Source organism: Chiloscyllium plagiosum, chromosome 6 (genome assembly GCF_004010195.1).
Source record: "Chiloscyllium plagiosum isolate BGI_BamShark_2017 chromosome 6, ASM401019v2, whole genome shotgun sequence".
Classification (NCBI taxonomy): Eukaryota; Metazoa; Chordata; class Chondrichthyes; order Orectolobiformes; family Hemiscylliidae; genus Chiloscyllium; species Chiloscyllium plagiosum.
The window spans coordinates 70,382,339-70,410,244 of record NC_057715.1 but is presented as its reverse complement, the minus strand read 5'-3'; the positions used below and the strand labels follow the sequence as shown (position 1 = coordinate 70,410,244).

Here is a 27,906-nt window from a genome sequence, read left to right as displayed (position 1 = left end):
TGGTCTGAAAGCAGACGGATGCCCACATGACATCACCATTCAACATTTAAATGCAGACATATGAACAAAGAGCACAAATAAATCATTTGGCCCCGTGAAGACTTTTCCACAATTTAATTAAATCATGGCTGATTTGAAATTTACCTCAACTCCACATTATTATCTTCTCCAGATAAACTTTCACCCTCTTACTTAGCAATAATATATCCAACTCTACTTTAAAATACTCAAGAGTTCTGCTTCCACCACCTTTTCAGGAAGACAGCACCAAAGACTTCGAGAGAAAAAATTTACCCCATCTATTTTAAATTAGTGGGCAGCACGGTGGCACAGTGGTTAGCACTGCTGCCTCACAGCGCCAGAAACCCAGGTTCAATTCCTGCCTGGGACAACTGTCTGTGTGGAATTTGCACATTCTCCCCGTGTCTGCGTGGGTTTCCTCCGGGTGTTCCGGTTTCCTCCCACAGTCCAACGATGTGCAGATTAGGTGAACTGACCATGCTAAATTGCCCGTAGTGTTAGGTGAAAGGGTAAATGTAGGGGAATGTGTCTGGGTGGGTTGCTCTTCGGAGGGTCGGTGTGGACTTGTTGGGCTGAAGGGCCTGTTTCCACACTGTAAGTAATGTAATCTAATCTAGTGACCCCCTCTGAATTTCAAACACTGAGTCTGAGTTGTTGAGCCTTCCATAAGAGAAAACATTCTCTCCACAACTAACCTCCACAAGACCTCTCAGGAACTTAGATGTTTCAAGCAAATGGTCTCTTACACTTCTAAACTCTAACAGATACAAGCTAAGTCTGCCCAGCCTTAAGACAATCCTCCCATTCCAAGTGTTACTCTGGTAAATCTTTCTCAATTTCTTCCAACACATTTACATTTTTCCTTTGATGGAGTGACCAGCACTGTACACCATATGCCAGATATGATCTCAGCAGTGCCTTGTATAACGGAAGTCCAACCTCCCTACTTTTAAATTCAATTTGTCTCTCAATAAATGATAACATTTAAATTAGCTTTCCTAACTAATTTCTGTGCCTGCATTCTCACCTTCTGTGATTCATGCACTCAGACACCTCAACTCCAGTGTATCTCAGAGCTCTGCAATCTCTTGCCATTTAGATAAAAAGTTTCTTTATTATTTTTCCTGCCAAAGTGGATGATTTCACATTTTCCCACATTATGGTCCATTTGCCACATCTTTGCCCATTCACTGAATCTGCTTATATCTTTTCTCAACCTCCTTATGTCCTCTTCAGAACTTAGTGCCATCAATAAATTTGTCAACCATATATGTCATTTCTTTATCAATTTGCTTTATACAAATTGTAAACAGTTGAGGTCTCATGACTGATCTAACGGAGCACTAAAATTTCCAGCAACACCTACTCACACAAGTAATACCTCATTCTGGATGTGCCTTCTCCCAGCTGCTCATCTGAAGCAAACTGACTTTTCTCATTCTCAGTCACGGAGAAGCTCCATGAGTTCCACCCACTTCTGGAGGCTAAAGGGGAGATGGAGAACCTTTCAAGAGAAACTAATCTGTTTTAGAGAAATGATAAAGACCTGATGCACCATGTGTTTAATAGAAAGCTGATTTACATAATTCATTTAATTTTGCCAAACTGAAAATGACCCATTTAAGTTCTCTGCTTCCTGTTAGCAAGCCGATCTTTGGGGACAGCATAATGACACCATTGTTAGCACTGCTTCCTCATAGTATCAGGGACCTGGGTTTGATTCTAGCCTTGGGCAACTGTCTGTGTGGAATTTGCATGTTCTCCCTGTGTCTGCATGGGTTTCTGCCAGTGGCTTTGGTTCCTCCCACAGGCTAAATTGCCTCGTAGTGTGCTGGCTAGATGGATTAGACACAGTAAGTGGGTTTACAGGGATAGGGAGAGGCTGGAGTTTGGGTGGAAGGCTCTTCAGAAGGTCAGTGTGGACTTGATGGGCTGAATGGCCTATATCTGCACAGCAGGAATTCTACGATTCTATCCAGGCCAATACGCTAGTCTGTACACCATGAGCTTTTATTTTCAGCAATAACCTTTGATGTGGTACTTTATCAAATGCTGTCTGGAAATCTAACTACAATACATCCATCAGATCTCTTTAATCCACAGCCCATGTTACATCTCCAAAGAACTCCAATAGATTGGTTATAGATAAGTTCCCTATAACAAAACCATGTTTTTTTCTTCAATAAGTTTTCATTATTACAACAAACACAAAACAGTACACTTCAAAACACTACAAAGAAAGAACACAAAAAGATTAAAAAACCCAAACTGCTCTCGAGTATATGTAAAAATAAATTTAAAAATCTCCCAACTAACTACTTAAATAAATAATAACAAACTAACAAATAATAATAACACAGCTCAGCAAAACAAAATACTAACTCTTGAATATCAAGAGCATTAATTACAAAACCATGTTGTCTCTGTCTGATTACTTTGAACTTATCTAAGTGACCTATTCTTTGATACTAGCATCTGACATTTTCTCCAAGGCAGATATTAAGCTAATTAGCTTGCAGTCCCATGCTTTCTGTTAACCTTCCTTTTTGAATGAAGGAGTTACACCAATCTAATGGTGCCTTCCCTGACGAAAGGGAGCTTTGGAAAATTAAAACCGATGCATCAACTCTCTCACTAGTTATTTCTTTAGGACTCTCAGGTGAAGTCCATCAGGACCTGAGCACCTGTCAGCTTGCAGCTCCAACAACTTACTCAGTACCACTTCTCTGGTAATTGCAATTTTCCAGAGTTCCTCCCTTCCTTCCATTTCCTTATTTATTGTTGTTTCTGGATGTATCCTCTATAGTTAAAACCAATGCAAAATACTTGCTCGATTCATCTGCCAACTCCTTATTTTTCCATTATTAATCCCACAGTTTATCTTTCTTCAGGACTAATGCTACTTTGTCAACTCTTTTTATTGGTTTCATAAACTCCCTTAGGTAGGGAGACCAAAACTGCAGACAATACTTGTAGTTTCCAAGGTCCAGTACAAATGCACTAACACATGCCTACTTCTAAGTGCAAATCCTTTGTAATGAAGGCCAATAGACCATTTAGCTTCCTCATGGCTTGCTGCAGCTGCCTGTTTGCTTTCATTTACTGGTGTATAAGGACATCTAGATCTTTGTACATCTACATTTTCCAATATATCACCATCTAAATAATACTGCTTTTTTTATTGTTTTTCACACCAAAGTATATAACTTCACATTCACCCACACAATACTGCATCCGTCAAGTGTTTGCTCACACACTCAATTTGTCTGAATTACCCTGAAACCTCTTTACATCCTCCTCACAACTAAATGTCACTTCACTTTGTGTTATCAGAAAACTTGGAAATATTGCTTTTGTTTCCCTTGTTTGGGTCATTTAAATATATTGTGAATAGCTGGGACCTAAGCTCTGATCCCTACAACATGCCACGAGACACCATGTGCAACCTGGGAAAAAAGTTATTCCACTCCTTCCAGTCTGTCAACCAGTTCTCAATTCATGACAGAATATTACCCAAAACTCTGTTGTCTGACAGCTCACTTCATTCATTGATTTAAGAAAAAAGTGATTTCAAGCATAAGATCTAAAAATCTTTGCAGGACCTTCCCTCAACAGATGCTCCACCATAGGCAGCATCAACTTTGGCAAATAAGGATTTTAAAAACTAGTGCTGAAGGGCTCTTGCTTGAATGGAGTTTATAATTTTAACAACTATTAATACATGAGAAATGTCTTTTACTCATTAATGGTTACACAGTAGTTATTAACAAAAGACACATCAGGATCATTTCTGCAAAATACAACATTTATGTCAAGCATAGCTAGTGCACCATCGATTGTGATGGAAACCAGGTTCTTGATTGCAAAGTCTTTCTCAAGCTTGTAATTTTTGAATTAATTGCAGATACCCTCATGAGATGTTTAGTTTTTAGTGTTTAGTTTGTTATGTGCTTAAGTTATATATGCACAAAAACAATCAGGTAGTCTGTGCCGGTCATGTCAATGCTTACATTAAACTGCAATATGTCTCCTCTAATTTTTCTTTGTTCTGCACAGACATATTAGATAAGTAGCTAAAGAGAAGGAATTGCAGATCTACAGAGAACAGGCGCAGGACAGAACTAGCTTAGCTGCTCTTACAGATTCCAGCCAAATGTGATGTGCTGAATAGTTTGCTATGTTTCTACTGCTGTAATGTATTTGCTTCACACATTAGTTTACATTGCCACCTCAAAACTTACATTACCCTGCAATGATAGTTTATCTGGACTAAACTGAAACACAATGTAACAAGTTGGCAAAGCCTGAAAAAACCATACATTTTTCTCTAATCACGTGGTTTTCAGAAGCAGAAGTTATGCAGTGACATGCACAGTGGTGAGGGAAATAGGCAGGTGGTGAGATCAGCTGTCAGAGACGGTGATTGACCAGTCAATCGCGATCTATGTATTGGAGACAATGTATATAAGGCATCAGAAATATATTTTCATTCATGGGATGTGATGTGTTACAAAAGTGACAGGCAGAAAACAGTGGAAAAGTTTGGTTAAAGTTATAGGTGGTAATGAGAAAATGGTAATTTTACAGCAAACGGGGGTATATTTCTCTATAAATTGGAAATAATGGCACATTTACAGCATCTGAATAAATCATAAAAATGATATAGCATCATACACGTCTGTTGGACCGTTAAGAGGACCAGATAACAGTAGATGAAGGGTGGACTGAAGGTGGATACAGTGATTCTGAAGAAGTAGATAAAGCAATTATCAACTACCAAAAGTTGGCTCTGAGTCACATATATGCTTGAAAGAGCCAGTTAAAAGAGGGGGCCACTATTACTAAGAGCTGAAAAACCCATTGGCAAATACAAACATTACTTAAATCTGCAAGGTGAGGGACAGGAGACAAGATCAATGGTTTGGCAAAATGAGGTAAAGATGTAGAAAACCAGAAAACAGAGTACGAATTCCACGACATTATTAATAATTCCTGTTGCTTCACGACATTTTTCTGGATCGTTCTGACATGTGAAATTTTAAAAATACTTTCCACCTTTATCATAGTTTAAATAATAGATCGCTTGCCTTATTTGTGGCCTCAATAATGTCCCATCTTTCTTCTTTTATTGGACTTTGTCTGCTCAGGTTTCTAATTTTCCCCTTAATCAATTTAACTCTGGCCTTGTAAGATACTCAGATCTGTGACCTTGTTTTGAATTGCTTCTTGCCCTTTTACTGTAGTTACACCTTATCATGCCTGCTTTATACGGCAGCAACTCTTGACCTGAACTTATAAGTACTGTGATTGCTTGTAGCTATCCCAGCCTATAAACTAGGCCTTTTTAAAAAAAAAGTTATCCCTCGCTCAGCAGGGATTTAATCTTTATTTACGGGGCATCTGATGTCTGTCTGCTCTCTGGCTGAATGCTGAATCAGACTAACTCTTACAAACTAGCAGCACTTGATGTAATCTGTAACTACTTGGTGCTACTAATGCTCCATGTTGCTAGCTCACTCTTGCTGCTGCATGCCCCTTACCAGGTCTGAAATGCTTTTTACAATCAGCTGTAGATTTTGCCTTCCAAAATTTTGCAGCGTTCTTTTGCAGCGTTCCCAAGTGTTCGTTTTTTTTTTCCAACTGCTGCTTACTTGGGCAGTTTTCTTCAAATTGTGTCTGTAGGATCTTTGTATGCTCCAGCTAAATAACATCTACACTGCTTGCTACTATGTTGTAAGATGAATCTGCTTTACAGCTCATCAAAATACTAGATCTATCTGGTAGATTTGCTGCCACCATCCTCTTCCTTGGAGGATGTCCAGGACCTGCTTGATCTAGTGTGGTAGAGGAAATCTACCTGGTAATCTACTGAGAAAGGGCTCCTGTATGAAACAAGATGTGATTTATTGCATGACTGTAATAAGGACTAATTGCGCTGGTACAATAGATATTTGTTACTGAGATCATGAGTGATGTTAGGTTTTATTCCTTCGCAATCCAAATCTATTCCAGCCTGAATCCAACCATCAGCAAATTCGGTGCTGCTTAAAGTACTCCTCAGAATTACCCCTTTCAGACTCTTACACCGTTATACAAAATATTATCTCTCTCCTTCACTGGGAGATTTGTAATTCTAGTCTCCTCCATAAGGGGAAGATCCTCTCAGCATTCAACTCCAGTGAAAATACAGCTATAATTCTATGCCTTATCAAAAACGCCAATCCCCCTTCTCTCTTCCTATAGCATTTTATCCTGGAACATTAAGCTGCCAGCCCTGTCCATCCCTGTGCCACATTTCTGTAATGCTATGATATCCTAGTCCCATGTTCCTAACCATGCCCTGAGTTCATCTGCTTTGCCTGTTAGGCCTCTTGCATTGAAATAAAAGCATTTTAATTTATCAGTCCTTCGTTTGTTTTCTGCTTTTTTCCCTGACTGTTTGACTTGCTTCTTTACTCAACTGTACCAGTCTCAGATTGATCTCTTTCCTCACTATGTCCCTGGGTCCCACCAACAACCACCACCACCGTACTAGTTTAAATTCTCCCGAGCAGCTCGAGCAAATCTCCCTGCCAGTATATCAGTCCCCTTCCAATTCAGGTCCAATCCATCCTTCTACCCCAGAAGAGATTCCAATGATCCAAAAATGTGAATCCTTCTCCAATACACCAGCTCTTTAGCCATGCATTCATCTGCTCTATCCTCCTATTCCTACCCTCAGTAGCTTGTAGCACTGGGAGTAATCCAGATATTACTATCCTCGAGGACCTCCTTTTAAAATTCCTCCCTACTTTTCTATATTCTCCCTTCAGAATCTCATCCTTTTCCCTTCCTATGTCGTTGATACCAATGTGTACAATGACCTCCTGCTGGTTCTTCACCCCTTTGAGAATATTCTGCACTCTCTCGGAGACATCCTTATTTGTAACTTGTTTACCCTTTCAAAAATAACAATAAGCTTATTCAAAGTTTGAGAGAAGATTTGTAGCTCGGGTGCTCGTTGCTGTGGTTCTGTTCGCCGAGCTGGAAGTTTTTGTTGCAAACGTTTTGTCCCCTGTCTAGGTGACATCCTCAGTGCTTGGGAGCCTCCTGTGAAGCGCTTCTGTGGTGTTTCCTCCGGCATTTATAGTGGCCTGTCCCTGCCACTTCCGGTTGTCAGTTTCAGCTGTCCACTGTAGTGGCCGGTATATTGGGTCCAGGTCAATGTGTTTGTTGATGGAGTTGTGGATGAGTGACATTCTTCTAGGAATTCCCTGGCTGTTCTTTGTTTCGCTTGCCCTATAATGGTAGGGTTGTCCCAGTCAAATCCATGTTGCTTGTCGTCTGCGTGTAGGACAAACAGGAAGACAGCTAACGATCCGCATCCACGAACATCAACTAGCCACGTAACGACACAACCAGCTATCCCTAGTAGCAGACGACAAGCAACATGAATTTGACTGGGACAACACTACCATTATAGGGCAAGCGAAACAAAGAACAGCCAGGGAATTCCTAGAAGCATGGCACTCATCCACAAACTCCATCAACAAACACATAGACCTGGACCCAATATACCGGCCACTACAGCGGACAGCTGAAACTGACAACCGGAAGCGGCAGGGACAGGCCACTATAAATGCCAGAGGAAACACCACAGAAGCACTTCACAGGAGGCTCCCAAGCACTGAGGATGTCACCTAGACTGGGGACAAAACGTTTGCAACAAAATCTTCCAGCTTGGCGATCAGAACCACAGCAATAAGCTTACTTAAAACATGTCTTTGTTATGCATAAGTTGCACTCAATACTACCTCGCACTTACAAGGTAACCAATCGATATTTACAGACTGTTCTAGTGAGTTTTTACCTGTAAAACTAAAAATCTGGAGAATCTTACTTGTACTGTTGAATATATTAAACAATCAAGGCAAAGCATTCAGAGGCAGAGGGCAGTGAAATAACAGAAGTGTGCTTTCAGGCATTCAACAATCTCAAGAGTAATTATTCGAGTCAATTTGTCTATTTCCCAGACATCAGAATATTAGTCTACAACTGACAAGATAATCAGTTCCTGCAAGAGTGAAGAGATCTGTTTTCAGCTTCGTTCATTGTCAATGTAAAAGGTCACGTGTTATCTGCAGCTATTTAGCCTGGCATGCATCTCAGGCAATGGATTGGCTGATGTGGCCTTTGATTTAATTGCTCATGTTTAGCCAATAGAACACTTTTATTTTCTCCAAATTTAACTCAATTCCATTGGTGGCTTCACGAATAAATATAGCACCTCTCATTTGAACTCCTTAGGGACAGAACATCGGCCCTTGATGTTGCACTGATCTGTGAACTAATCTAAGCCCGCCCCCCTACACTATCCCATCATCATCCATGTGCGTATCCAAGGATTGTTTAAATGTCCTTAATTGGCTGAGTTAACTACATTGGCAGGTAGGGCATTCCCCAACCTTACCACTCTGACATCTATCTTAAATCTCAACTCATTAATTTATAGCTTTACCCCCTCGTACAAGTTGACATCATCCTAGGAAAAAGACTTTCACTGTCTATCCTATCTAATCCTCTGATGATCTCGTATGTCTCTATTAAATCCCCTTTTAGACTTCTTCTCTCCAATGAGAAGACCCAAATCTTTCAATCTTTCCTCATAAGACCTTCCCTCCAGACCAGGCAACATCCTGGTAAATCTCCTCTACACCTTTCCCAATGCTTCCACATCCTTCTTGTAATGGGGCAACCAGAACCATACACAATATTCCAAGTGCAGCCGCACTAAATTTGTACAGTTGCAGCATGACATTACAGCTCCGGAACGTAATCCCTCTACCAATAAAACCTAACACACCGCAAGCCTTCTTATTTATTCTATTTGTTTTGTATTCTATTTGTTATGCAATCTTAAACTGTCAATTCATCCCTAAATGGCCAATAACCTGTTGTGACTATAGGACAGTCTTTAGACAATACTTCATCACTTCTTGCAACATTCGGAAAGTTAGATCTTGTTAGATTCTTTTCTTGATTAGGGTCTAATAAACTCTGTGTTAGTGCTGTGTTGACAGCTTCCAGAGTATGTTGAGTAGGTGATTCATGTCAGATGTAAAATATTTCACACTCTGGTGCAGCATCATCAACTTCCTTCATAGTAGATGCTACTCTTGACAGCATTCCAGCAGTGTACATGTTTCTTTTGCATGTATGTTCCATCCAGATGATATCTCCAGCCTGTTGTCTTTGTGATATTAGGGCAAGCCTTGCCTTGTTGGCTTCTTATTGCAGTGTGAAGCAAATTAGAGGCTAGGAATTCTGCAGTAATTCACCTCCTGCATCTCTAAAACCTGTCCACCTCCTAATATTAGGAGTTTGGTGGAATATTTTCCACTTGCCTAGATGTGTAAGGCTCCAACCACACTCAAAAAGCTCAACATGATAACATGATTTACAAGTCCAACAAATCATTGTACTGCTATTATATTTGATCACTCCACTGCTACAGTTCTCACCTTTTGGAACTGAGAGAAAGACTTTTTGTTGTCAGTACGTGCCCTATGTCCATGCTTATAGACATTCTAATTGCTATTTTTAATTGTTCAATTGCAGATATAGTCAGGATCATCCATTACATTTCCATATCCATAAACTGCTTAACGTCTCTTATTTCAATTCCTTAGGGACAATGATTGTACTTGTTTTGCATAATATGCAATCTTGAACTATTAATTAATCTTTATATGCCCAACACATCATAGCCATCATTCACTATCACTCCAGAAACTTCACTGATCACTGTGGGATATAAATGAATTAAGGTTATTTCTGCAAGTATAAATTCTGATACAGAACAGGAATAAGAAAATACATATTCAGCAAAAAGAAAGGATATGTGAGCATGAGACATGAATACAGAACAATGGTGGATATATGGGCAAACAGGAAAACATCTGTTCTCCTCGCTTGTACAGAGACACAGGAACAAACCCTAATTAAAGAGGTCAAAGTGGCCTCTGGATGGAAATAGATGCTGATAGAAGAAAAGATATGCCTAATCAATAATCTATAATAGACTGACGTCAAACACCCTTATGGGAGTCAGAGATAAGAGTTTGTCACGGACAAAACAGGATAAACAGAAGTTGTGGGATAAGTCTTAAGGAAATGAGTGACGTAAGCGAAGCAGGGAACAAACAATGGAATAAGGAAAAATATGGGGATTCAAACTGTATAAATTTTGAGAGTTTGTTGGATTTGGTGTGCATTTTGTCATTACCTTACCTGGTAATGAGACAGGGCACCCACCTATAGGTGTATAAATAAATGGCGGATTCAGATATTTGTCTCGGACTGAAATTATTAAAGTGAGTGAGCTTTTGTTTCTCACATCACCTTACGCTATTTGTCTTGATACTCTGCTGGACCTTTTGAAATGCCAAATGGAAATATACAACCAACTGAAACAAAAACAGAAATTGCTAAAAACAACTTGGCAAATCTGGTAACATCTCTGGGGAGAAAACAAAATTAATGTTTTGAGTGTCTCTCTGTCACAACTACTTGAACAAAAATACTACAGAACTGCAGATGCTGAAAATAAGAAACAAAAAAACAAAAATTGCTGGGAAAAAAGTCAGTTTTGAAGGTTTCTGAAGAAAGGTCAGTGGACCCAAAATATTAACTCTGCTCTCTCTCCATTGATACTGCCAGACCTGCTGAGTTTTTTCCAGTAATTTCTGTTTCTGTGTAACTATTTGTAAATCAGCATCCGAATTGTAATTGGAAAGCTACCGCTTCATTTCCTAGTAACCCATTTTCACATCGAAGGTGGTGAAAGAAAATTGCTTTTCAAATTGTGACATAATTGCTTTTGATGAGATTTTCATTTAGATTCTTTGATTCAAGGCATTCTTTCTTTTTTTCCAGATTATTTCATTGCTACCATCCTGTAACAGCTCTCACTACTTTTCCAGATCTTCTTTCTCTATCTGTCAAGGTGACCTGGAGGCAGACAGGACTTTGCTCAACACGTACTGAATTGGTTTTACAACCTCATCAATTCAAGATGACATTCTTCAGCATGATATCCTAAACCTTTAAAACACATTGTTATACACCTGAAGGATCAGTTCAATACATAAACATGTTATCTTTTTATCAACTTTTTCTATTTAGAGATTTTGAAGGTAAAGTAACCCTTGTATAACTCGCACATTTCGGTGTTCTAGTGAACTCCACGTGGGTCTTCTCAAAAGCATGCGCGCTGCTGGCGGAATTAGCCAATCCGAGGGCACCAAGAGGGAGTCGGTCTGTCGAACGCGTTATCGCGATATGTGTTGCCACGAGCACAACCACGGACAGAGTGGGTAAGCTGTAGGCGGCGGAGAGAAGAGAGTGTGCGGAATGAAAGAAGAGAAAGAGAACAAGGGGCGTGAGCGGCGAGTGGACATCCAGTTCAGAGACAGAGAGGAAGGGGAAAAACGCAAAGAGAAAGATGAGAAAAAGGAGGTGCTCACTAAGGTGTGAGCTGCGCTTCTCGATTTCTTCCTTCCTTTCCCTCCCCCAAGCACGAAACCGTTTTATTTTGGGTGGGGCTGGGCGTGTGGTCTAGAGCGTTGCGGGGTTTCCATGGTGACGTGAGTTAAAATGATGAGGCGGACGGTGATTGACAGGTCGCGAGCCAGCTTTGAGAGCAAGCGTGGCTCACGCGGCAGCAATTGTCCGTCCGTGGGATTACCCATTGACAACCGATTCATCATCATCGTCATTCTGCTCCTACTGCTGCGGTAATGCACATCCACACGCTTAAGATTGATGGGGCAGAAATTTTCCAACGAATCATATACACAAACGGCCATTGTTCTGTCCTTTTTTTTTCGTGTTTTCAAAACCATCATCATGCTGGATAGCTAACGAGAATTTTCATCTCTTTTTTTTGTGATCCCGATCATGTGATATGAGACGGCTTCAGGCAATTTTTAAAAGCAATTGTTTCGACGTGGTACAATTCCCCTTTTGGGAGGAAATTGGGAGAATAGCTTTTTTGCGCAATCTGTGCACCTGTCATCTCATTTAAAGTCGCAGGTTGTTGTGATTGCGTTCAGGTCATCGTTATAGGGGGAAAGGAATTTCATTCATTTATTCATTGAAAAAGTTTCCTCTTTACACCAATCTTTTAAAGCCGGCACCAACAATACATGCTATAAATATTAAAATATTTCTACAAGTGCAATTAGTCACTGAAGACGTCAGTGTTTTGCGCATGGCGATAAACGGAAATTTATAGGCGAATAGCTTTGTTTAACATTGCATGATTTATTCGTGAATTCAGATTGGCCCATTACATTTGGATGCTGTCGTTTTAGATAGACATGAGAGCATCCAGGTGCTTGTAATAAAGGCAGTGTATTCGTTGTGAGGGTCTTTAAATGCAGATTGGCCCAATCAAATTAGCAAAGATGGTCTGGAAGATTAGTTCGTGGAATTGTTTTGGCAAAATGGAACTAATTCGGATAAATACCGTTTTAGCTGTGACCTTGAATAATGAACAGGGTTAATTTTGTTTGCGCCTCAATTTGTTGTAGATCTTAGAATCCCTTCAGTAGGGATGCAGATCACTCAGCCTGTGGAGTCCACACCAACCCTCTGAAGAACATCTCACCCCCTTAACCCTATCCCTGCAATTCCCATGGTCACCCAGTCTTCACATCCCTGGACATTATGGAGCAATTTAGCATAGCCAATCTACATAACCTGCACATTTTTGAACTGTGGGAGGAAACTAGAGCACCCAGAGGAAACCCACGCAGACACGATGTGTAAACTCCACTCAGTCACCTGAGGGTGGAATCAAACCCAGATTTCCTGGCTCTCAGGCAGCAGTACTAACCACTGAGCTGCTATGCTGCACAGCATGATGCCAAACTCCTCTTTGATCATTTCCTTCACCTTCTTGTCCACTTCTCTGGACAGGAACCCTCCTTGCTCCGTGGACACTTTCACCTACCTTCATCTCCGCCTCCACTTGGACCCTCTTTCCTGTCTTTTTATCTACATTTCATCTCTTCATTGAGAACTATTGACAGTACATCAGCTGCCTTAGTTTGTCTGCTTTCCTCACTGATGAGAACAGTACAGCGCAGGAAGAGGCCATTTGGACAATGTGTCTGTACTGACTGTAATGCCATTCTAAACTAATCCCAACTGCCTGTACATGGTCTGTATCCCTTTATTCCTGTCTTACTTTTTCTTCCTAAAATGACACTTAAAATTTGTGTCTACCACCTCCCTCTAGTAGTGCACCTACTCCCCTCTCTTTTAAAAAAAAACTTGCACATCTCCTTTAAACTTTACCCCTTCACCATAAACTTTCCATACTGTAGGGAATCTAATCTATAAACTTTCCCCTCTAGTATATGATAGAATTTTTTTCCCCAGGGTGGAACTATCAGCCTAATTCCACACTTCATTCTTTTATATACTTCTATCAGATCGCCTCAGCCTCTGACATCCTAGTGAGAGTAATCCAAGTTTGTCTAGCTGACATTATAGTTAATGTAGTCCAATCCAGGTAACATCCTGGTAAACTTCTTTTGCACCCTCTCCAAACCCTTCATGTCTTCCCTATAGTGTGGCAACCAGACTCTGCAAAATATTCAACATGTGGTCCAGCTAAAGTTTTGTATAGCTGCAACATGACTTGTGAACTTTAATACTCCCTGTCCCCAACTGAAAGCAAGCATGCTGAATGTATTTTTTTAAAATCACTACTTTTAGGGAGCTATGGAATTGGGTCCCAAGGTCCCTCTGTATTCTAATATTTCTCCTTCTGAACTCCTACTAATTCTTTGAGGTCTAACCCTGATGTCATTATCAAACCTGCTGAAAGGAGTGTTGCAGTTGTCATCTGAGTCCCGACAACCATTTCGCAGAGGCTGAGTGTCAACTCCCTTGCGCTTCCTTTGTCCCTGATTATGACCCCACCACTGAATATTAAGCTGTTGATTCCAGGAACGTTACTGACCTCATCTCTGTTGAACATTCCCCTCCTCTGCTTCCTCAACTTCATGCACTACCTTCCCAACATGCACAAACAAGACCTGAATCAAACAAAAACAAATTGCTGGAGAAACTCAGTAGGTCTGGCAGCATCTTTGAAGACAAAACAGAGTTAACACTTTGAGTCTAGTGACTGTGTTCTTCAGAACTGATAACAACTGGGAAAAGTTGGTATTTATGCTGAAGGAGGTTTTGAGGGGGGAAGGTGAGAGAATAAGTGAATTGGTGGCAATGGAACCCAGCGACTGATAGAAAAGTTGGGAAGACAAAGCATTATTGATTGTAAACCTGGGAAGAAGAGAGGTCATACATGTGATCATGGGAACAATGAATGGTGAAAATGCATTATTGAATGCAACTCATGTTAACTGAAACTTAATGTTCACACTACCCCATTCTCCACTTTTGTCTTGTGCACTTTGTGTCTGTGTTCTTGTTGGTTTTGCTCTCAAAGTTGACCCATTTTCTCTTATACAAATGAACCATTCACACCTGTTATACATATTTCACTTAGCAGCATTAGCATTCCCTTTGTCTTTTGCTCTGGCCACCCTCCGCATCTGTTTTCCCCTTGCTCATTCCCCTTTGTGAACAGAATAAAAACTATTATTTTCCAGCCTCCTTTTGAAGAAGATACTTTGAAATTTGTCTCCAAGATGCTAGTAGATGTGCTGAATTTTTTCAATTTTTTTCTGATTTTCCACATCTCTGGTGTATTGTTTATAATCAGCAAATGCTAATTGCAAATCTGTGAAAAGCTGATCATAATGTCACTGAATATTAAGTTTGAAAAGACCTCCAGTTCCAAACAATGTAAAAACTTAAACCAGTTACATTACTATGAGGGGAGAGGTGGACAGTGTAAAAAGTCAGACAATAAATAAGCAGTGGGAAACATTCGAAGAAATAATTAAAAGTAGAAACATAGATTAGATTAGATCACATTACAGTGTGGAAACAGGCCCTTCGGCCCAACAAGTCCACACCGACCCGCTGAAGCGCAAACCACCCATGCCCCTACATTTACCCCTTACCTAACACTACGGGCAATTTAGCATGGCCAATTCACCTGACCTGCACATTTTTGGACTGTGGGAGGAAACCGGAGCACCCGGAGGAAACCCACGCAGACACGGGGAGAACGTGCAAACTCCACACAGTCAGTTCGCCTGAGGCAGGAGTTGAACCCAGGTCTCAGGCGCTGTGAGGCAGCAGTGCTAACCACTGTGCCACCGTGCTGCCCACTAGATAATAGGAGCTGGAGTATATCCGACTCCCTTTTGAAATCATACAATGTTTAACGAAAATGCATTTAATTGAAAAACAAATACTTAGCCACACATGAATCTCACCTGCTTATGGATAGTATTGTATTAAAAGAAGAAGCTTATATGATAGTTACATAAAAGGCAAGTGAGCTAAAGTAAAACTTTGATTCTCGGAGACACAGATGTGATAAATTATCGCAGGAATTTGGATGTGGCTAAGATGTTGAAAGTACATTGTTTCAAGTTGAAAACACATTGCACAACCAGAAGTAGTGGGAAATGGAAGACTTAAAAAAAGAGGAACTTGAGGTAATTAATATCAATAGAGGAAAAAGAAATACTTGAGAAACATAAGGGACTAAAAGGATGTGATGGACTGCACTGTGATTCTAAAATAGGTAGCTTCATCAAACGTGGAAGCGGTGGTTATGTTTTTGAAAACTTCCCTGCATTCTGATATGATTGCAGCATATAGGAAGCAAACATAATCGCATTTGTTCCGTCAAGGAAGGAAAGAGAAGTGGGAATGGAAAGTGCATTGACCCAACACAAGGCATCAGTGAAAATGCTGGAATCTATTCAGGCAGTTTAAACTATGCTTTTCTAATTGCATTTTTATATCAGAATGTTGTGCCTCACATGGGAACGTGCTGGAAATCAAGCATTACTATTCACAAAATGGTCACAGAAGTTAAAGATTTAGTGTGCAAATCGATAATTTACCTGTCTGTAAGACCCAGGTTGACAGAGAGCACAGACCAATTTTTTGTATTTAACAAAAAAGGTTATGTATTACAATTAAACAGTTTTAATTATAAGCCATTGACAAATAATTCTACTAGTTAAAACTCAAATCCAGAATTCCAGCTGTGCACACTGATAGATGCAAGAAAATGGATGCTATGGTAGAGTGAATATTTGGGAAAGAAGTTCAAATGGTTGAGTCCACAGGTTGCTGAGATGATGCTGTGGCTGATCAGAATACTGCTTCTTGATCTTCCGTCTCCAGGTACTTGATTGCAGTAGGCACAGGGTTGTTAGTTCACACTTAAGGTCTCTGTCTTATTAATTAAAAATTGCACTAATGAGGGAAAATAAACTGGTTATCTTAAGGCTTGAGAGGCTTTCTACTGCAGAGCAAACAGCTTTCCTTCCAGAGGTCAGATGGCTTCTGCCCTGAACATCCGCTGCGTTTCCCCCCCCCCCCCCCGCCCCGAGCTGTCAACTTCCTGGGAGCCAATTGCATACTTGTTGGCAAATAGAAGCCTTTGTTATTAATAACTGGTTATTAGTCCACAGTTACTTGTTGCTGGCCAAATCTCCTTTCGTACACAGACCCCTGGCTCCAGTATGTTAGTATCTAGACATTCACCACTGCTTGTACAAATGCGTGGGTAACTTGCTTTTAAAAAGTGCAGTCATCCTTCAAGAATCCTTGCCTCTTAATCAGTCCTTTTCAAAAATATGTAAAAACAAAACAAAATACAGTCTTTACAAACAGAGTCCGCATTGTTTTACAAAAGGAAAATTGTTTGGCAAACTTATACAAAGTTTTCTGAGGATCCAACTTGGAGGGTTAATTTTTAAAATGTTTTGATGCTATATTTGAATTTGCAAAAAAACACTCACTAAGGTGCCACACAAAACATTATTATGAGATAAGTGATCATGGAGTTGGGAAGGGATCACTTTGCTCAGACGTATGACACACCTTTAGAGCTGGTGGAACTTGAACCTGGACCTGCTGGTCCAATGATACAGACACTACCACTGTGTCACAACACCCCTTATTAATGAACCTGTTTGGATGTTTTATGATGCATCTCTAGGGCAATGAAAGCTTGAGCTCAGACCTTCTAGCTCAGAGCTAGGGATGTTCTAGTGTTAGAGGAAGAATGATTGATTTGTCGGCCCAACTGGATTTTCTTGAAAAAGGGCAATATGGCTGTCAAAAATAGGTTGAATTTCAGTTCAGCAGTCTAATTGATCTGAGCCAAATTCTTGATATGAAGCAAAATTTGTGTTTGCTGGATAAATTAACAGGGCTGTCAATGTGAGAACTTGAAATATTGACTTTATTTTTTGATTTTCCATCAGTATGTATGTCAATTTGAAGGTTAGATACCATTGTATTTCTCTTCCATTAGGAGCAATAGTCACAGGTGTTGCACTGATATGCTTCATCAAAACACAGAACATTGTTATCAATTCTAATTTTGACATTACAGACACATAATTTTTTCCCAAAAAAGATCTGTAGAAGGTGCATGAAAAAAAGTAATGTTTTTAATGTGTGTTGAATCATTTTGGCAGGAGGGATCCATGGTTTTCAATGCCATAGTAATATTAAAAGGGTTAAATTTACAGAATTGGATACATTGTGAAAAATATGTTGAAACAAGCACTGATTTTTGTGTGCAAATACCATACTTTAACACAATCAGAAACTGTTCATTTTCTTTTTCAAATATAGATTTGGTAAAGAAATAAGCAAATGACTAAAGTTAAATGCTTTAGTAAAGCAATATCCATTATTTTTGGTACAAAATAGGAACATAATTTCAATAATGCAACAACAAATATAAGGCTGAGATTTGGTGACTCATGTACATAGTGTAGGGATGAGCATCATAAAGAGTGACTGATCTCTTGCCGCCCCTGCCCCCTCAATCAGTGAGATAGCTTGCCAGTTCAAGTTTCAATCAATAACTTAAGAGCTGACCATCAAGCTTCTCAGCAAATAACAAGCCTATATACTGACTGGAAGTTTTTTTTTGTTATTCAGCATGACTAGAGGTGTATGATTTATATTTGTTAATATCATTCATTTTAGATTTTGACTTTCAAACTAACAGTTAATGGGTGTTGATCTTTTTTGCATGAAGCTATTTAATACTTATCTAGGTCTGTTTCTGACACCCTCATTTTAAGCTAGTATATATCAGGGCATGTGTCTGAAGGTACTGCAGATATATTAATAAGTTTGTTTATAGTTTTTTTTGACAGATGAAGAAAACATTAAAAGACATTAGCTTGTTTATGTGTTTAGAATAATCAAGAATTGATTTTAGCTTAGAAAAAAAGAGATTGACAGGTCTTTTGGCAGTTCTAAGTTTAAAATAGTTTTTCCAAGGAAAAGAAGATTTTTTTCAAAGCACTTCAGGAAATAAGTTACTTTGATGAAAGAGTGTACCAGACTAGGAGCATTTGTTTAAAAATCGGCATTAGTTATTCCTAACTGAGAAAGTCTAAGATCTTAGTTGTGAGAGTTAAAGGAATAAGCCTTGAAGCTCTCAGGAGCAGAACTGAAAAGGAGCAGCTATATCAAACTGGAGAATTGATAGGTTAGGAAAATTTCACTGGAGTTTGGGCAACTGTAAAATTATGGTCTTGAGAGTTGTTGGAATTTTGAAATCTTTCAAATGTGTTTTGTTTATTTTTTTAATGTATTTTGTGTAATAAACTTCTGTTTCATCATTAAACCAAATCTGCAGCCTTATGTGTTTATATTCGAGTAAAAGACTGCCATGTTAAATTAGAAAGCCACAATAATATGGTCGATCAAGATAGATTTTATTCTGGAATGGGATTTGTCCAGTAGGAACATAACGGTGATCATAACATTAGTCAAGAGATTTGGGAATCACTGGCTATGCCAGTATTTATTTTCCATCTCTAATTGCCGTGAAAAGGTTAAGCTGACTTTTTGAACCATTACTGTCTGTGGGGTGCCATCTTGCTTTTAGAATAGGAGTTCCAGGATCTTTACCCAGTAACAGCGAAGGAACGGAGATATAGTTTCTAATTAGGATGGTGTGTGGTTTTGAGGAGAAATTGCACATAGTGGTATTTTTATCCATCTGCTGCCCTGGTCATTCTAGGTGACAGAGGAAGTCCGTTTGGAAGGTGCTAATGGGCAAGCTTTAATTTACTGCAGCGCATCTTACAGTTGGTACACACTGCCACTGTGTGTCAGTGGTGAGGGTAAAGTGAGTGAATGTTGTAGATAGGATGTCAGTCAAGCAGGCTGTCTTGTCCTGAATGGTATTGAATTCATGATTGGTGGTTCCCAGAGATTGTTGCTGGATGCCCAGGCTTTAGGATCTTAAACAATGAGAATGAAAATGCTTTTCTTTCAGAAAGATCCTTCACCAGCTACCCATTTGCCCACTAACTCTCCACCAATTATCTCTGGATTGAGGCAAGTAGATGCTCCCTCCTTTGCCAGGTCCTGGCAGGCACATAATTCTGGTGGCCGACTCATGAAGGTTGCCACCTTCTCATTCAGAAGGCAGTTAATCATGCCAATGGCAAGTTGATGTCCTTAAATAGCCATAAGTTGACAACTTAAGAGCCTTAATTGGTGACAAGTCGAAGGCCACCCGTGGACTTGCTCTTCCGACACTTAATTTTGAAAGTGGCAAGAAGGGAATGAAAATCTGTTTGGGGTCCAACTCACCCGATTATTTGTTCTTTTCACTAACATTTCCTTGCCACCTTGAGAAAGGAGATAATCTCGCCCAAAGTGCTGCCTCTATATGAAGTGAGTGAATTAAGTTTTAAAATAGTTTAAATGATTGAAGAAATTGGAGCAGAGGCTATACCTAAAATTAGAATTAGGTCATTTAGGTACAAAATCGGCAAATATTTTCCACATGACAGTAGAACTGTGAGTTTCGCTTCCTCTGAATAGGTGTGAAACTTGGTTATTCAGAGTTTTTAAGACTAAGATAAGTAATATTTTACTAGTTCATTGCATGAAGAGAAATGGAGCAAGGCGGGATACTGAGTTCAAGCATGATCTACTTGAATGACAGGATAGACATTTTTAATCAACCAGTTCAGATATGTTATGATACACCTCTGGAGCAGGTGGGACATAACCCCAGGCCTCTGGAACAGAGATAGGGACAGTACCACTGTGCCACAAGAGCCCTTTTGAAGTGTCAAAAAAAGGCACAGATGAGATACAAACTCAGGATTTCCTGTTTATTGGCAGGACCTTTAACCTATGAAGTTACAAGAAGTTGAATAACCTGTTATGTCCCTGATCACTCTATCATTGGGTTCAAGTTGAGATGAAGAATTTATTTATTATGATTTGGAAGATTTTAACAGTGAAGATACAAGAAGAATATTTGAATGAAGATGTTTTATTTATCTCACTAACCTTTTGTCTAAATTGGATGGTCTAAAGTATTAAAGACTTTGAACATAACAAACTTGAGATGTCCACTTTTCTCCAATCCCAAATATCACATCTTTGGGTAGTGAGGAAAGTGTAAACACACAATTGTATGGGGCAGACTGGAAACTTTGTCATCTGTTATGTCATGTTTCCCCAGTGTGTGGTCCCTCCTTTGCCACATTTTGTTCTGCTCCACTTATAATGCTGTTCCTTTGTGACATTGGCCACTTCTGAGGAAGGTTTATGTGCCTAAAATGTTCAATTGTATTATTTCATTGGATGGTACCTGACCTACAGATTTTCTGTACCCGTGGTGCATTACTTTTTATTTACAATCCATTCTGCTATTTCATTGTCACAACAATATTCGCACTTTTTCACTAATTCCTTATCAGTTTAAAACTTATGCTGTCTTCATGCCATTTAGTTCTCTGGGGGAGCCATTAGTTTTGTTGCAGTGAATGTCGTTACACCAATGATAACTCTAGGTTTTTCTCAGCACAGACTTTGTCTTCCTTGCAGATTTGTTTCTAGCATTTTCTTGGAATGTATGGATTTGTATACCATAGAAGGCCATTCAGTCCATTGTGCCTGGCTGTTTGGTAGAGTTATCAAAGAGATGTTTAAAAATCTCTTCTCTAACTTTAGGAGAACAATCCCATTCTTTTTCAGTTTCTCCATTATTGAAGTCCTTGTACTATTCTCATCAATTCCTTCACCATCCTTTCAAAATTCTTTGACATCTGTCCAAAGGTGTGGTGCCCAGAATTTAATACAGTAGTCCAACTGACACCAAACTTGTTTTGTACATGTTTAGGACAACTCTTATTTTTGCGTATCATATTTCTTTAATAAAGCTAAACGTAACCATTGTGACAATAGTATGGCTTTAAAAGGTATATTTTGACCTGGTGTTTCTTTATGAAAAAAGGTTGCAAGACAGGTAATGACAGTCTACTCAAAGTCAATAAATTAAACAGCTTGTGAGGTCTTGAATTTTTTTTTAAGTTGGAACAGTAGAAGTAGCTTGAATGGGCCAGATCAAGCTCCCACAAAATCAGGATTTTTACTTTTAGCTGGGGTCTTGAGGCTAAATGTGGAAACTGTTATTTTTCTCTGTGCTGCAGTAAAAGCTGGGGTTCTCTTCCTGCTGCTAGAATTGCATGTGATACAATCTGTTTTACTGAATTTGCTTTTGCCAAGTGTGTGTTTATGGGATGTTACTATATTGGAACAGTTAATTAGTTAATATATAATTTTTTGTTAAGCCTTTGTAAAGAGTTACAGCTAAGCCAATTATTTGTGTTGTCTGTATTTTAACTGTAGTGTAACAATAAGGTGTGTTTTGCTTAAAGTCGAGTAGTTTGACCAACTGAATTGCATTTGGAATGCAACACCGTACACTTACCTTTAAAATAAAAAAAATTTAGCATGTAGGCTGTCGTCTTAATATATTTTGAGGGGGTTTGGTCTGGTCTACAACACCATGTGCACTGTTTTCCCACTGTTCCTGCATCTTTTTTTAGAATCCTGTAAAGTGGATGGCTTAGATGGGAACTTGCTATTGGTGGTGTTTCCATGTATCTAGTGTCTTTGTCCTTCCAGGTGGTAGTTGTCGTGGGTTCAGAAAATGCTCAGGAGCCTTTGTGCATTTCAGTGGGACCTTTTAAATGGTACAGACTGCTGCTGTTGAGCATTGGTGGTGGAGTGAGTGAGTGTTTTGTATCTGTGGTGCTTTTCAAGGATGTCCAGGATGATGTCTACCTTCTTGAATGTTGTTGAGCTGCATTCATCCAAGCAAGTGGGGCGTATTCCATCATATTCCTGACTTGTGCCTTGTTGATGTGGCTAGGCTGGGGGAGTCAGGGAATGTGTTATTCACTGCAGAACCTGGAGCCTCTGACCTGCTCATGTAGCCACTGTATTTATATGGTTAGTCCAGTTGATTTTCTGGTCAATAGTAACCCCTAGGGTGTTGATAATGGGGGATTTGGCAATGGTAATGTCATTGAATGTCAAGTGGCATTGGTTTGATTCTCTCTTTTTGGAGGTAGCCATTGCCTGGCAATTGTGTGTTGTGAATACCACTTGTCAGTCCAAACCTAGATATTGTTTAGGTCTTGCTGCATTTGGTCAGCATTAGTGCTGAACATTGTGCAATCATCAGAGAATATCCCCACTTTTGACCTTACAATGGAGGGAGAGTCATCGATGAAGCATCTGAAGATTGTTGGGCTCAGGACACTGGCCTGAGAAACTTCTGGAGAGATGCCATGGAACTGAGATGAATGATTTCTAACAAGGACGTGAATATAGGCGGGGTGGTTAGTAACTTTGCAGGAGACACTAAAATAGTTTGTGCAGACTGTGAAGATGATTATCTCAGAATAAAACTGGACCTTGAGTGAATGGGGCAACAGGCCGATTGGTGGCAGATGGAGATTAATTTAGATAAATGTGAAATGTTGCATTTTGGTAAGGAAAACCAGGGCAGGACTTATAAAGTTAATGGTAGGCTTCTGAAGAGTGTTGCTGAACAAAAAGACCTAGGGGCCTAGGTGCATAGTTCCTTGAAACTCGAGTCGCAGGGTAGTGAAGAAGGCATTTTTCATGTGTGCCTTCATTAGTCAGAATATTGAGTATGAGAGTTGGGATGTCACGTTATGGTTGTACAGGACATTTGTGAGGCCAGTTTTAGAATTCTGGTCATTCCTCTGTATGAAAAACATTATTCAACTGGAAAGGGTACAAAAATGATTTACAAGGATGTTGCTGGGACTGGAAGGTTTGAGTTATAGAAAAAGACTGAATTGGCTATGGCTTTTTCCCCTGGAGATTTGGATACTGAGGGGTGACCATACAGAGATTTATAAAATCATGAGGATCATGGATAGAGTGAATAGACTAGTGTTTTTCCTCGTTTCAGGGAGTTCAAAGCTAGAGGGCATAAGTTTAAAGTGAGAGGGGACAGATTTAAAAAGGACTTGAGAGTCACTTTTACATGTGCAGGAATGATCTGTCAGAGGAAGTTATAGAGGCAAGTACAATTACAACATTTAACAGGCATCTGGATGGGTGTATAAATAGGAAGGGTTTCGAGGGATATGAGCCCACTGCTTGCAAATGGAACTAGGTCACATTGGGATGTTTGATTGGTACAGATGATTTGGACTGAAAGGTCTGGATCCATGCAGTACGACTCTATAACTACAACCGATTTGATTTCAACCAGTGGAGAGCTTTCTTCCTGGTTTCTATTGACTTCAGTTTTGCTGGGGCACCTTGATGCCACATTCAATCAAATGCCCTTGTGATGTCAAGGACAGTCATTCACTCTCACCTTTCTGCTGGAATTCAATTCTTTTTGTCCACGTTTCAATCAAGGCTCTGGTGGAACCCAAACTAAGTGTCTGGGTGCAAGTTATTGCAAAGCAAATGCTCCTTGAAATTGTTGATGACACATTCCATCATTTTACTGATGATCTATAGTGATTAGAATGGGGACCAAGTGGATTTCATTGACTATGGGATCATTGGTCCAGTTTAACAAAACCAATCAATCGGGGAGTTCTGGCTGACAGACATAAACAGGAGATTCAGAGTGTCTCTGGCTGGTCAGACCTCATGCACTCTGCACATGTAAATAAAGGCTGATTTAGTGATGGGATACCACCTCTGTGCAGTTATTTCACAAGTAGATTGCTTGCCATTAATTGGCTGGGTTCAATTTGTCTTGCTTCTTGTGTATACGACATCTCTGGGCTACTTTTCAAGTATTGTCAAGTAGATGCCAGTGTTGTCGCTGCATTGGATCAGCTTGTTAAGGATGCACCTAGTTCTGGAGTCCAGGTCTTCAGTACTATTACTAGAATGTTGTTAGGACTGATAGCCTTTGCTGTGGACAGTACATCCAGCTGTGTCTTGGTATCACATGTAGTGAATCAAGTTGATTGAAGAGTAGCGTTTGTGATGCTAGAGACCTCTGGAGGAGTTGGGGTTGATCATCGACTTGGAACTTCTGATTGATGTCTAGTTACAAAGCGAACTGCAGTGCTAAGTGTCTGGAATCATGTGAGCCAGATCAGATAAGAATAGCAGTTTTTCCTTCCCTAAAGCACCTTAGTAAATCAGATGAAATTTTACAACAGTGATTTTGTGAATTTTAAAAATTGAATTCAATTTTCATCACTTTAAATTCAAACCTGTTCCGTCAGAACATTATCTGGGTCTCTGGAATTTTAGTGATAGCCTCTCCCTGATTTACCCTACGTGTTACTCCCTATCCAAATGCTCTAATTTTTACTTGCTAGCCAACATAAGGTCATAGAGATGTACAGCACAGAAACAGACCCTTCAGTCCAACTTGTCCGTGCTGACCAGATATTCTAACCTATTCTAGTCCCATTTGTCAGCACTTGGCCCATATCCCTCTAAGCCCTTCCTATGCATATAACCATCCAGATGGCTTTTAAATGCTGTAATTGTACCAGCCTCCACCACTTCCTCTGGCAGCTCATTTCATACACACGCCACCTTCTGTGTGAAAAAGTTGCCCCCTAGGTCCCTTTTTAATATCTTTTCCATCTCACCCTAAACCCATGGCCTCTAATTCTGGACTCCCACAACCCAGGGAAGAGGCTTTGTCTATTTATCCTATCCATGCCCTTTATGATATAATCCTGTATAAGGTTACCCCTCTGTCTACGCTCCAGGGTCAGTGGAAAACTTTCTGAAAATCCAAATGTATCACATTCACTGGTTTCTCTTCATCCGTCTAATCTCTGCAAGTACCATCCTCAACAAACTCCTCCTTTCCCATCTCTCACCTCTATCTCTGATTTGGATAAAGGAAAAGGAGAAATATGAGCACCTGTAGTCTAGAAGGACATGGTACAAAATAAACTCTTTGGTTCTCAGTGTTGCAAGAAATAGGTACGAAAGAATTCTATTAAAAAAAGCTACAGAAGATTGTAGAGGTTTGTACTTCCACTTGCTTTAAAATTTATACTCCCTTTTAGAAGGGAATAAAATATTTGGATTTTTTTCATTTCTCTCTTCATTAATATGCTTCTGGTGGGAAATTATATTTTCTAACAATTAATTGATGAGAAAAAAACCTGCTAAAACCTCTTGGTTGATAAAGGTTTTGACAAATAGGAATTTTAAAAATTTTATCAGTTTCAAAAACCCACACCTGTTCACCCCTAAATTTTCAAAAGAACAACTTTTTTTCTATGTGGGACAGAGGTTCATTCTGAAATTCTCATCAAACTTGACAAAGAAGCAGTTACACCCTCTCAGTCTAGTATAGTGGATACAATCAGTCTGAGAGAGATCAGAAAATTGGGAACTGTCCTAACTTTGACTTAACAGGCTTAGCTTATCTCTCTGTTTTTGAATGTTAAAGCTTTTTACAAAATTTAGGATTTCATTTTTTAAAAGTTTTTTTGACAAATGTTGATATTGTGGCTCCTCTATCCAATATCGGAATGTTTATTGAGCATGTCCATGGTCCTAACTCTAATCTCTAATGGGTGCTACTATTCACACATTTTTATTTTGAAAAAGAACCATTTAATCTACCTTCTACCTTCTAATCAATTTTCTGTTGTACTGTCACATTTCCTTTGTTGTGCATTTATTTTATCACTGTACGATGTCATACTTAGTTCACTTCAGTTAAGTGACATATCCATTATCTTGCACTGATAGTGCTAAACAGCAGAAAATCTTTTGTATGTTTTATTGATACAACTTTACTGACTTAGTTTCACCAAAGCTGCCATTTAAGTATTCATTCTAAAAAAGATGCCCCATAAAGTTATTGTTGTAAGTAGTGTATTTAAAAACAAAACTGTTAATGTTTTATTGAATTGAAGTCCATACTGATTAAAAGTTTTGATTACAAAAGTTTTAAAAATGTTCTTTATATTTGACATTGTCTTTTGGCTGCATTGTGCATACAACCTGATTCATGCCTACAACTGTAGAACATAATACCTTTTGATGGCAGGTGAAATTGGGGTACAGGTGATCTGTTAAAAAAACTCCCATTCATTGCTCCTCAAATGCATTACAAAATTTGCTTTAAAATTAATAAAAACAAATGCAAATTTGCACTTAACTTGACACATTGGCAATATTTCTGTTGAATAAAGGGAACTATGGAGCTATGAGGGAGGAGCTGGCCAAAGTTCAATGGTGCAATACCTTAGCAGGGATGACAGTGGAGAAACAATGGAGGATATTTTTGTGTATAATGCAGAAGATGCAGGATCGGTTCATTCCAAAAAGGAAGAAAGATCCTAGGAGGAGGCATGGTTGCCGTGGCTGACAAGGGAAGTTAAGAAAAGTATAAAGTTAAAAGAGAAAAAGTATAACATAGCAAAGATAAGTGGGAAAACGGAAGACTGGGAGGCTTTTAAAGAACAACAGAGGATTACTAAGAAGGAAATACGCAGAGAAAAAAATGAGGTACGAAGGTAAACTGGCCAAAAATATAAAGGAGGATAGTAAAAGCTTTCTTAGGTATGTGAAAGGCAAAAAAATGGTTCAGACTAAAATTGGGCCCTTGAAGACAGAAACAGGGGAATACATTACAGGGAACAAAGAAATGGCAGAAGAATTGAATTGTTACTTCAGATCTGTGTTCACTGGGGAAGCAATCTCCGAGTAACAGTGGCTGAAGGACCTGAACTTAAGGGAATTTATATTTGCCAGGAATTGGTGTTGGGGAGACTGTTAGGTCTGAAGGTTGATAAGTCCCCGGTGCCTGATTGTCTACATCCCAGGGTACTGAAGGAGGTGGCTCGAGAAATCGTGGATGCGTTGGTGATTATTTTCCGGAGTTCGATCAGTTCCTACGGATTGGAGGGTGGCTAATGTTGTATCACTTTTTAAGAAAGGTGGGAGAGAGAAAGCAGGAAATTATAGACCAGTTAGTCTGACCTCAGTGGTGGGAAAGATGCTGGAGTCTATTATAATAGATGAAATTACGACACATCTGGATAGTAGTAACAGGACAGGTCAGAGTCAGCATGGATGTATGAAGGGGAAATCATGCTTGATAAATCTTCTGGAATTTTTTGAGGATGTAACTCTGAAGATGGACGAGGGAGATCCAGTGGATGTAGTGTACCTGGACTTTCAGAAAGCTTTTGATAAAGTCCCACATAGGAGGTTAGTGAGCAAAATTAGGGCGCATGGTATTGGGGGCAAAGTACTAACTTGGATTGAAAGTTGGTTGGCTGATAGGAAACAAAGAGTAGTGATAAACGACTCCATTTTGGAAGGACAGGCAGTGACCAGTGGGGTACCGCAGGGATCAGTACTGGGACCACAGCTTTTTACAATATATGTTAATGATATAGAAGATGGTATCAG

General features: G+C 39.5%; 1 protein-coding gene across 6 annotated transcripts in view; it reads left to right on the top strand.

The window, feature by feature from the left end:
- Nucleotides 1-11,253: 11,253 nt before the first annotated feature.
- upf3a (UPF3A regulator of nonsense mediated mRNA decay) overlaps nt 11,254-27,906 on the top strand; it is a 68,434-nt gene continuing 51,781 nt past the window's right edge. For 3 of the 6 annotated variants that reach the window (XM_043691792.1, XM_043691794.1, XM_043691790.1), the window contains exon 1: nt 11,254-11,529. In XM_043691792.1, coding sequence (XP_043547727.1) covers nt 11,413-11,529 — 117 coding nt within the window. In that variant the 5' untranslated portion in view covers nt 11,254-11,412. The remainder of the gene's footprint in view (nt 11,530-27,906) is intronic. The other 3 variants (XM_043691789.1, XM_043691795.1, XM_043691793.1) reach the window with 3 other exon arrangements.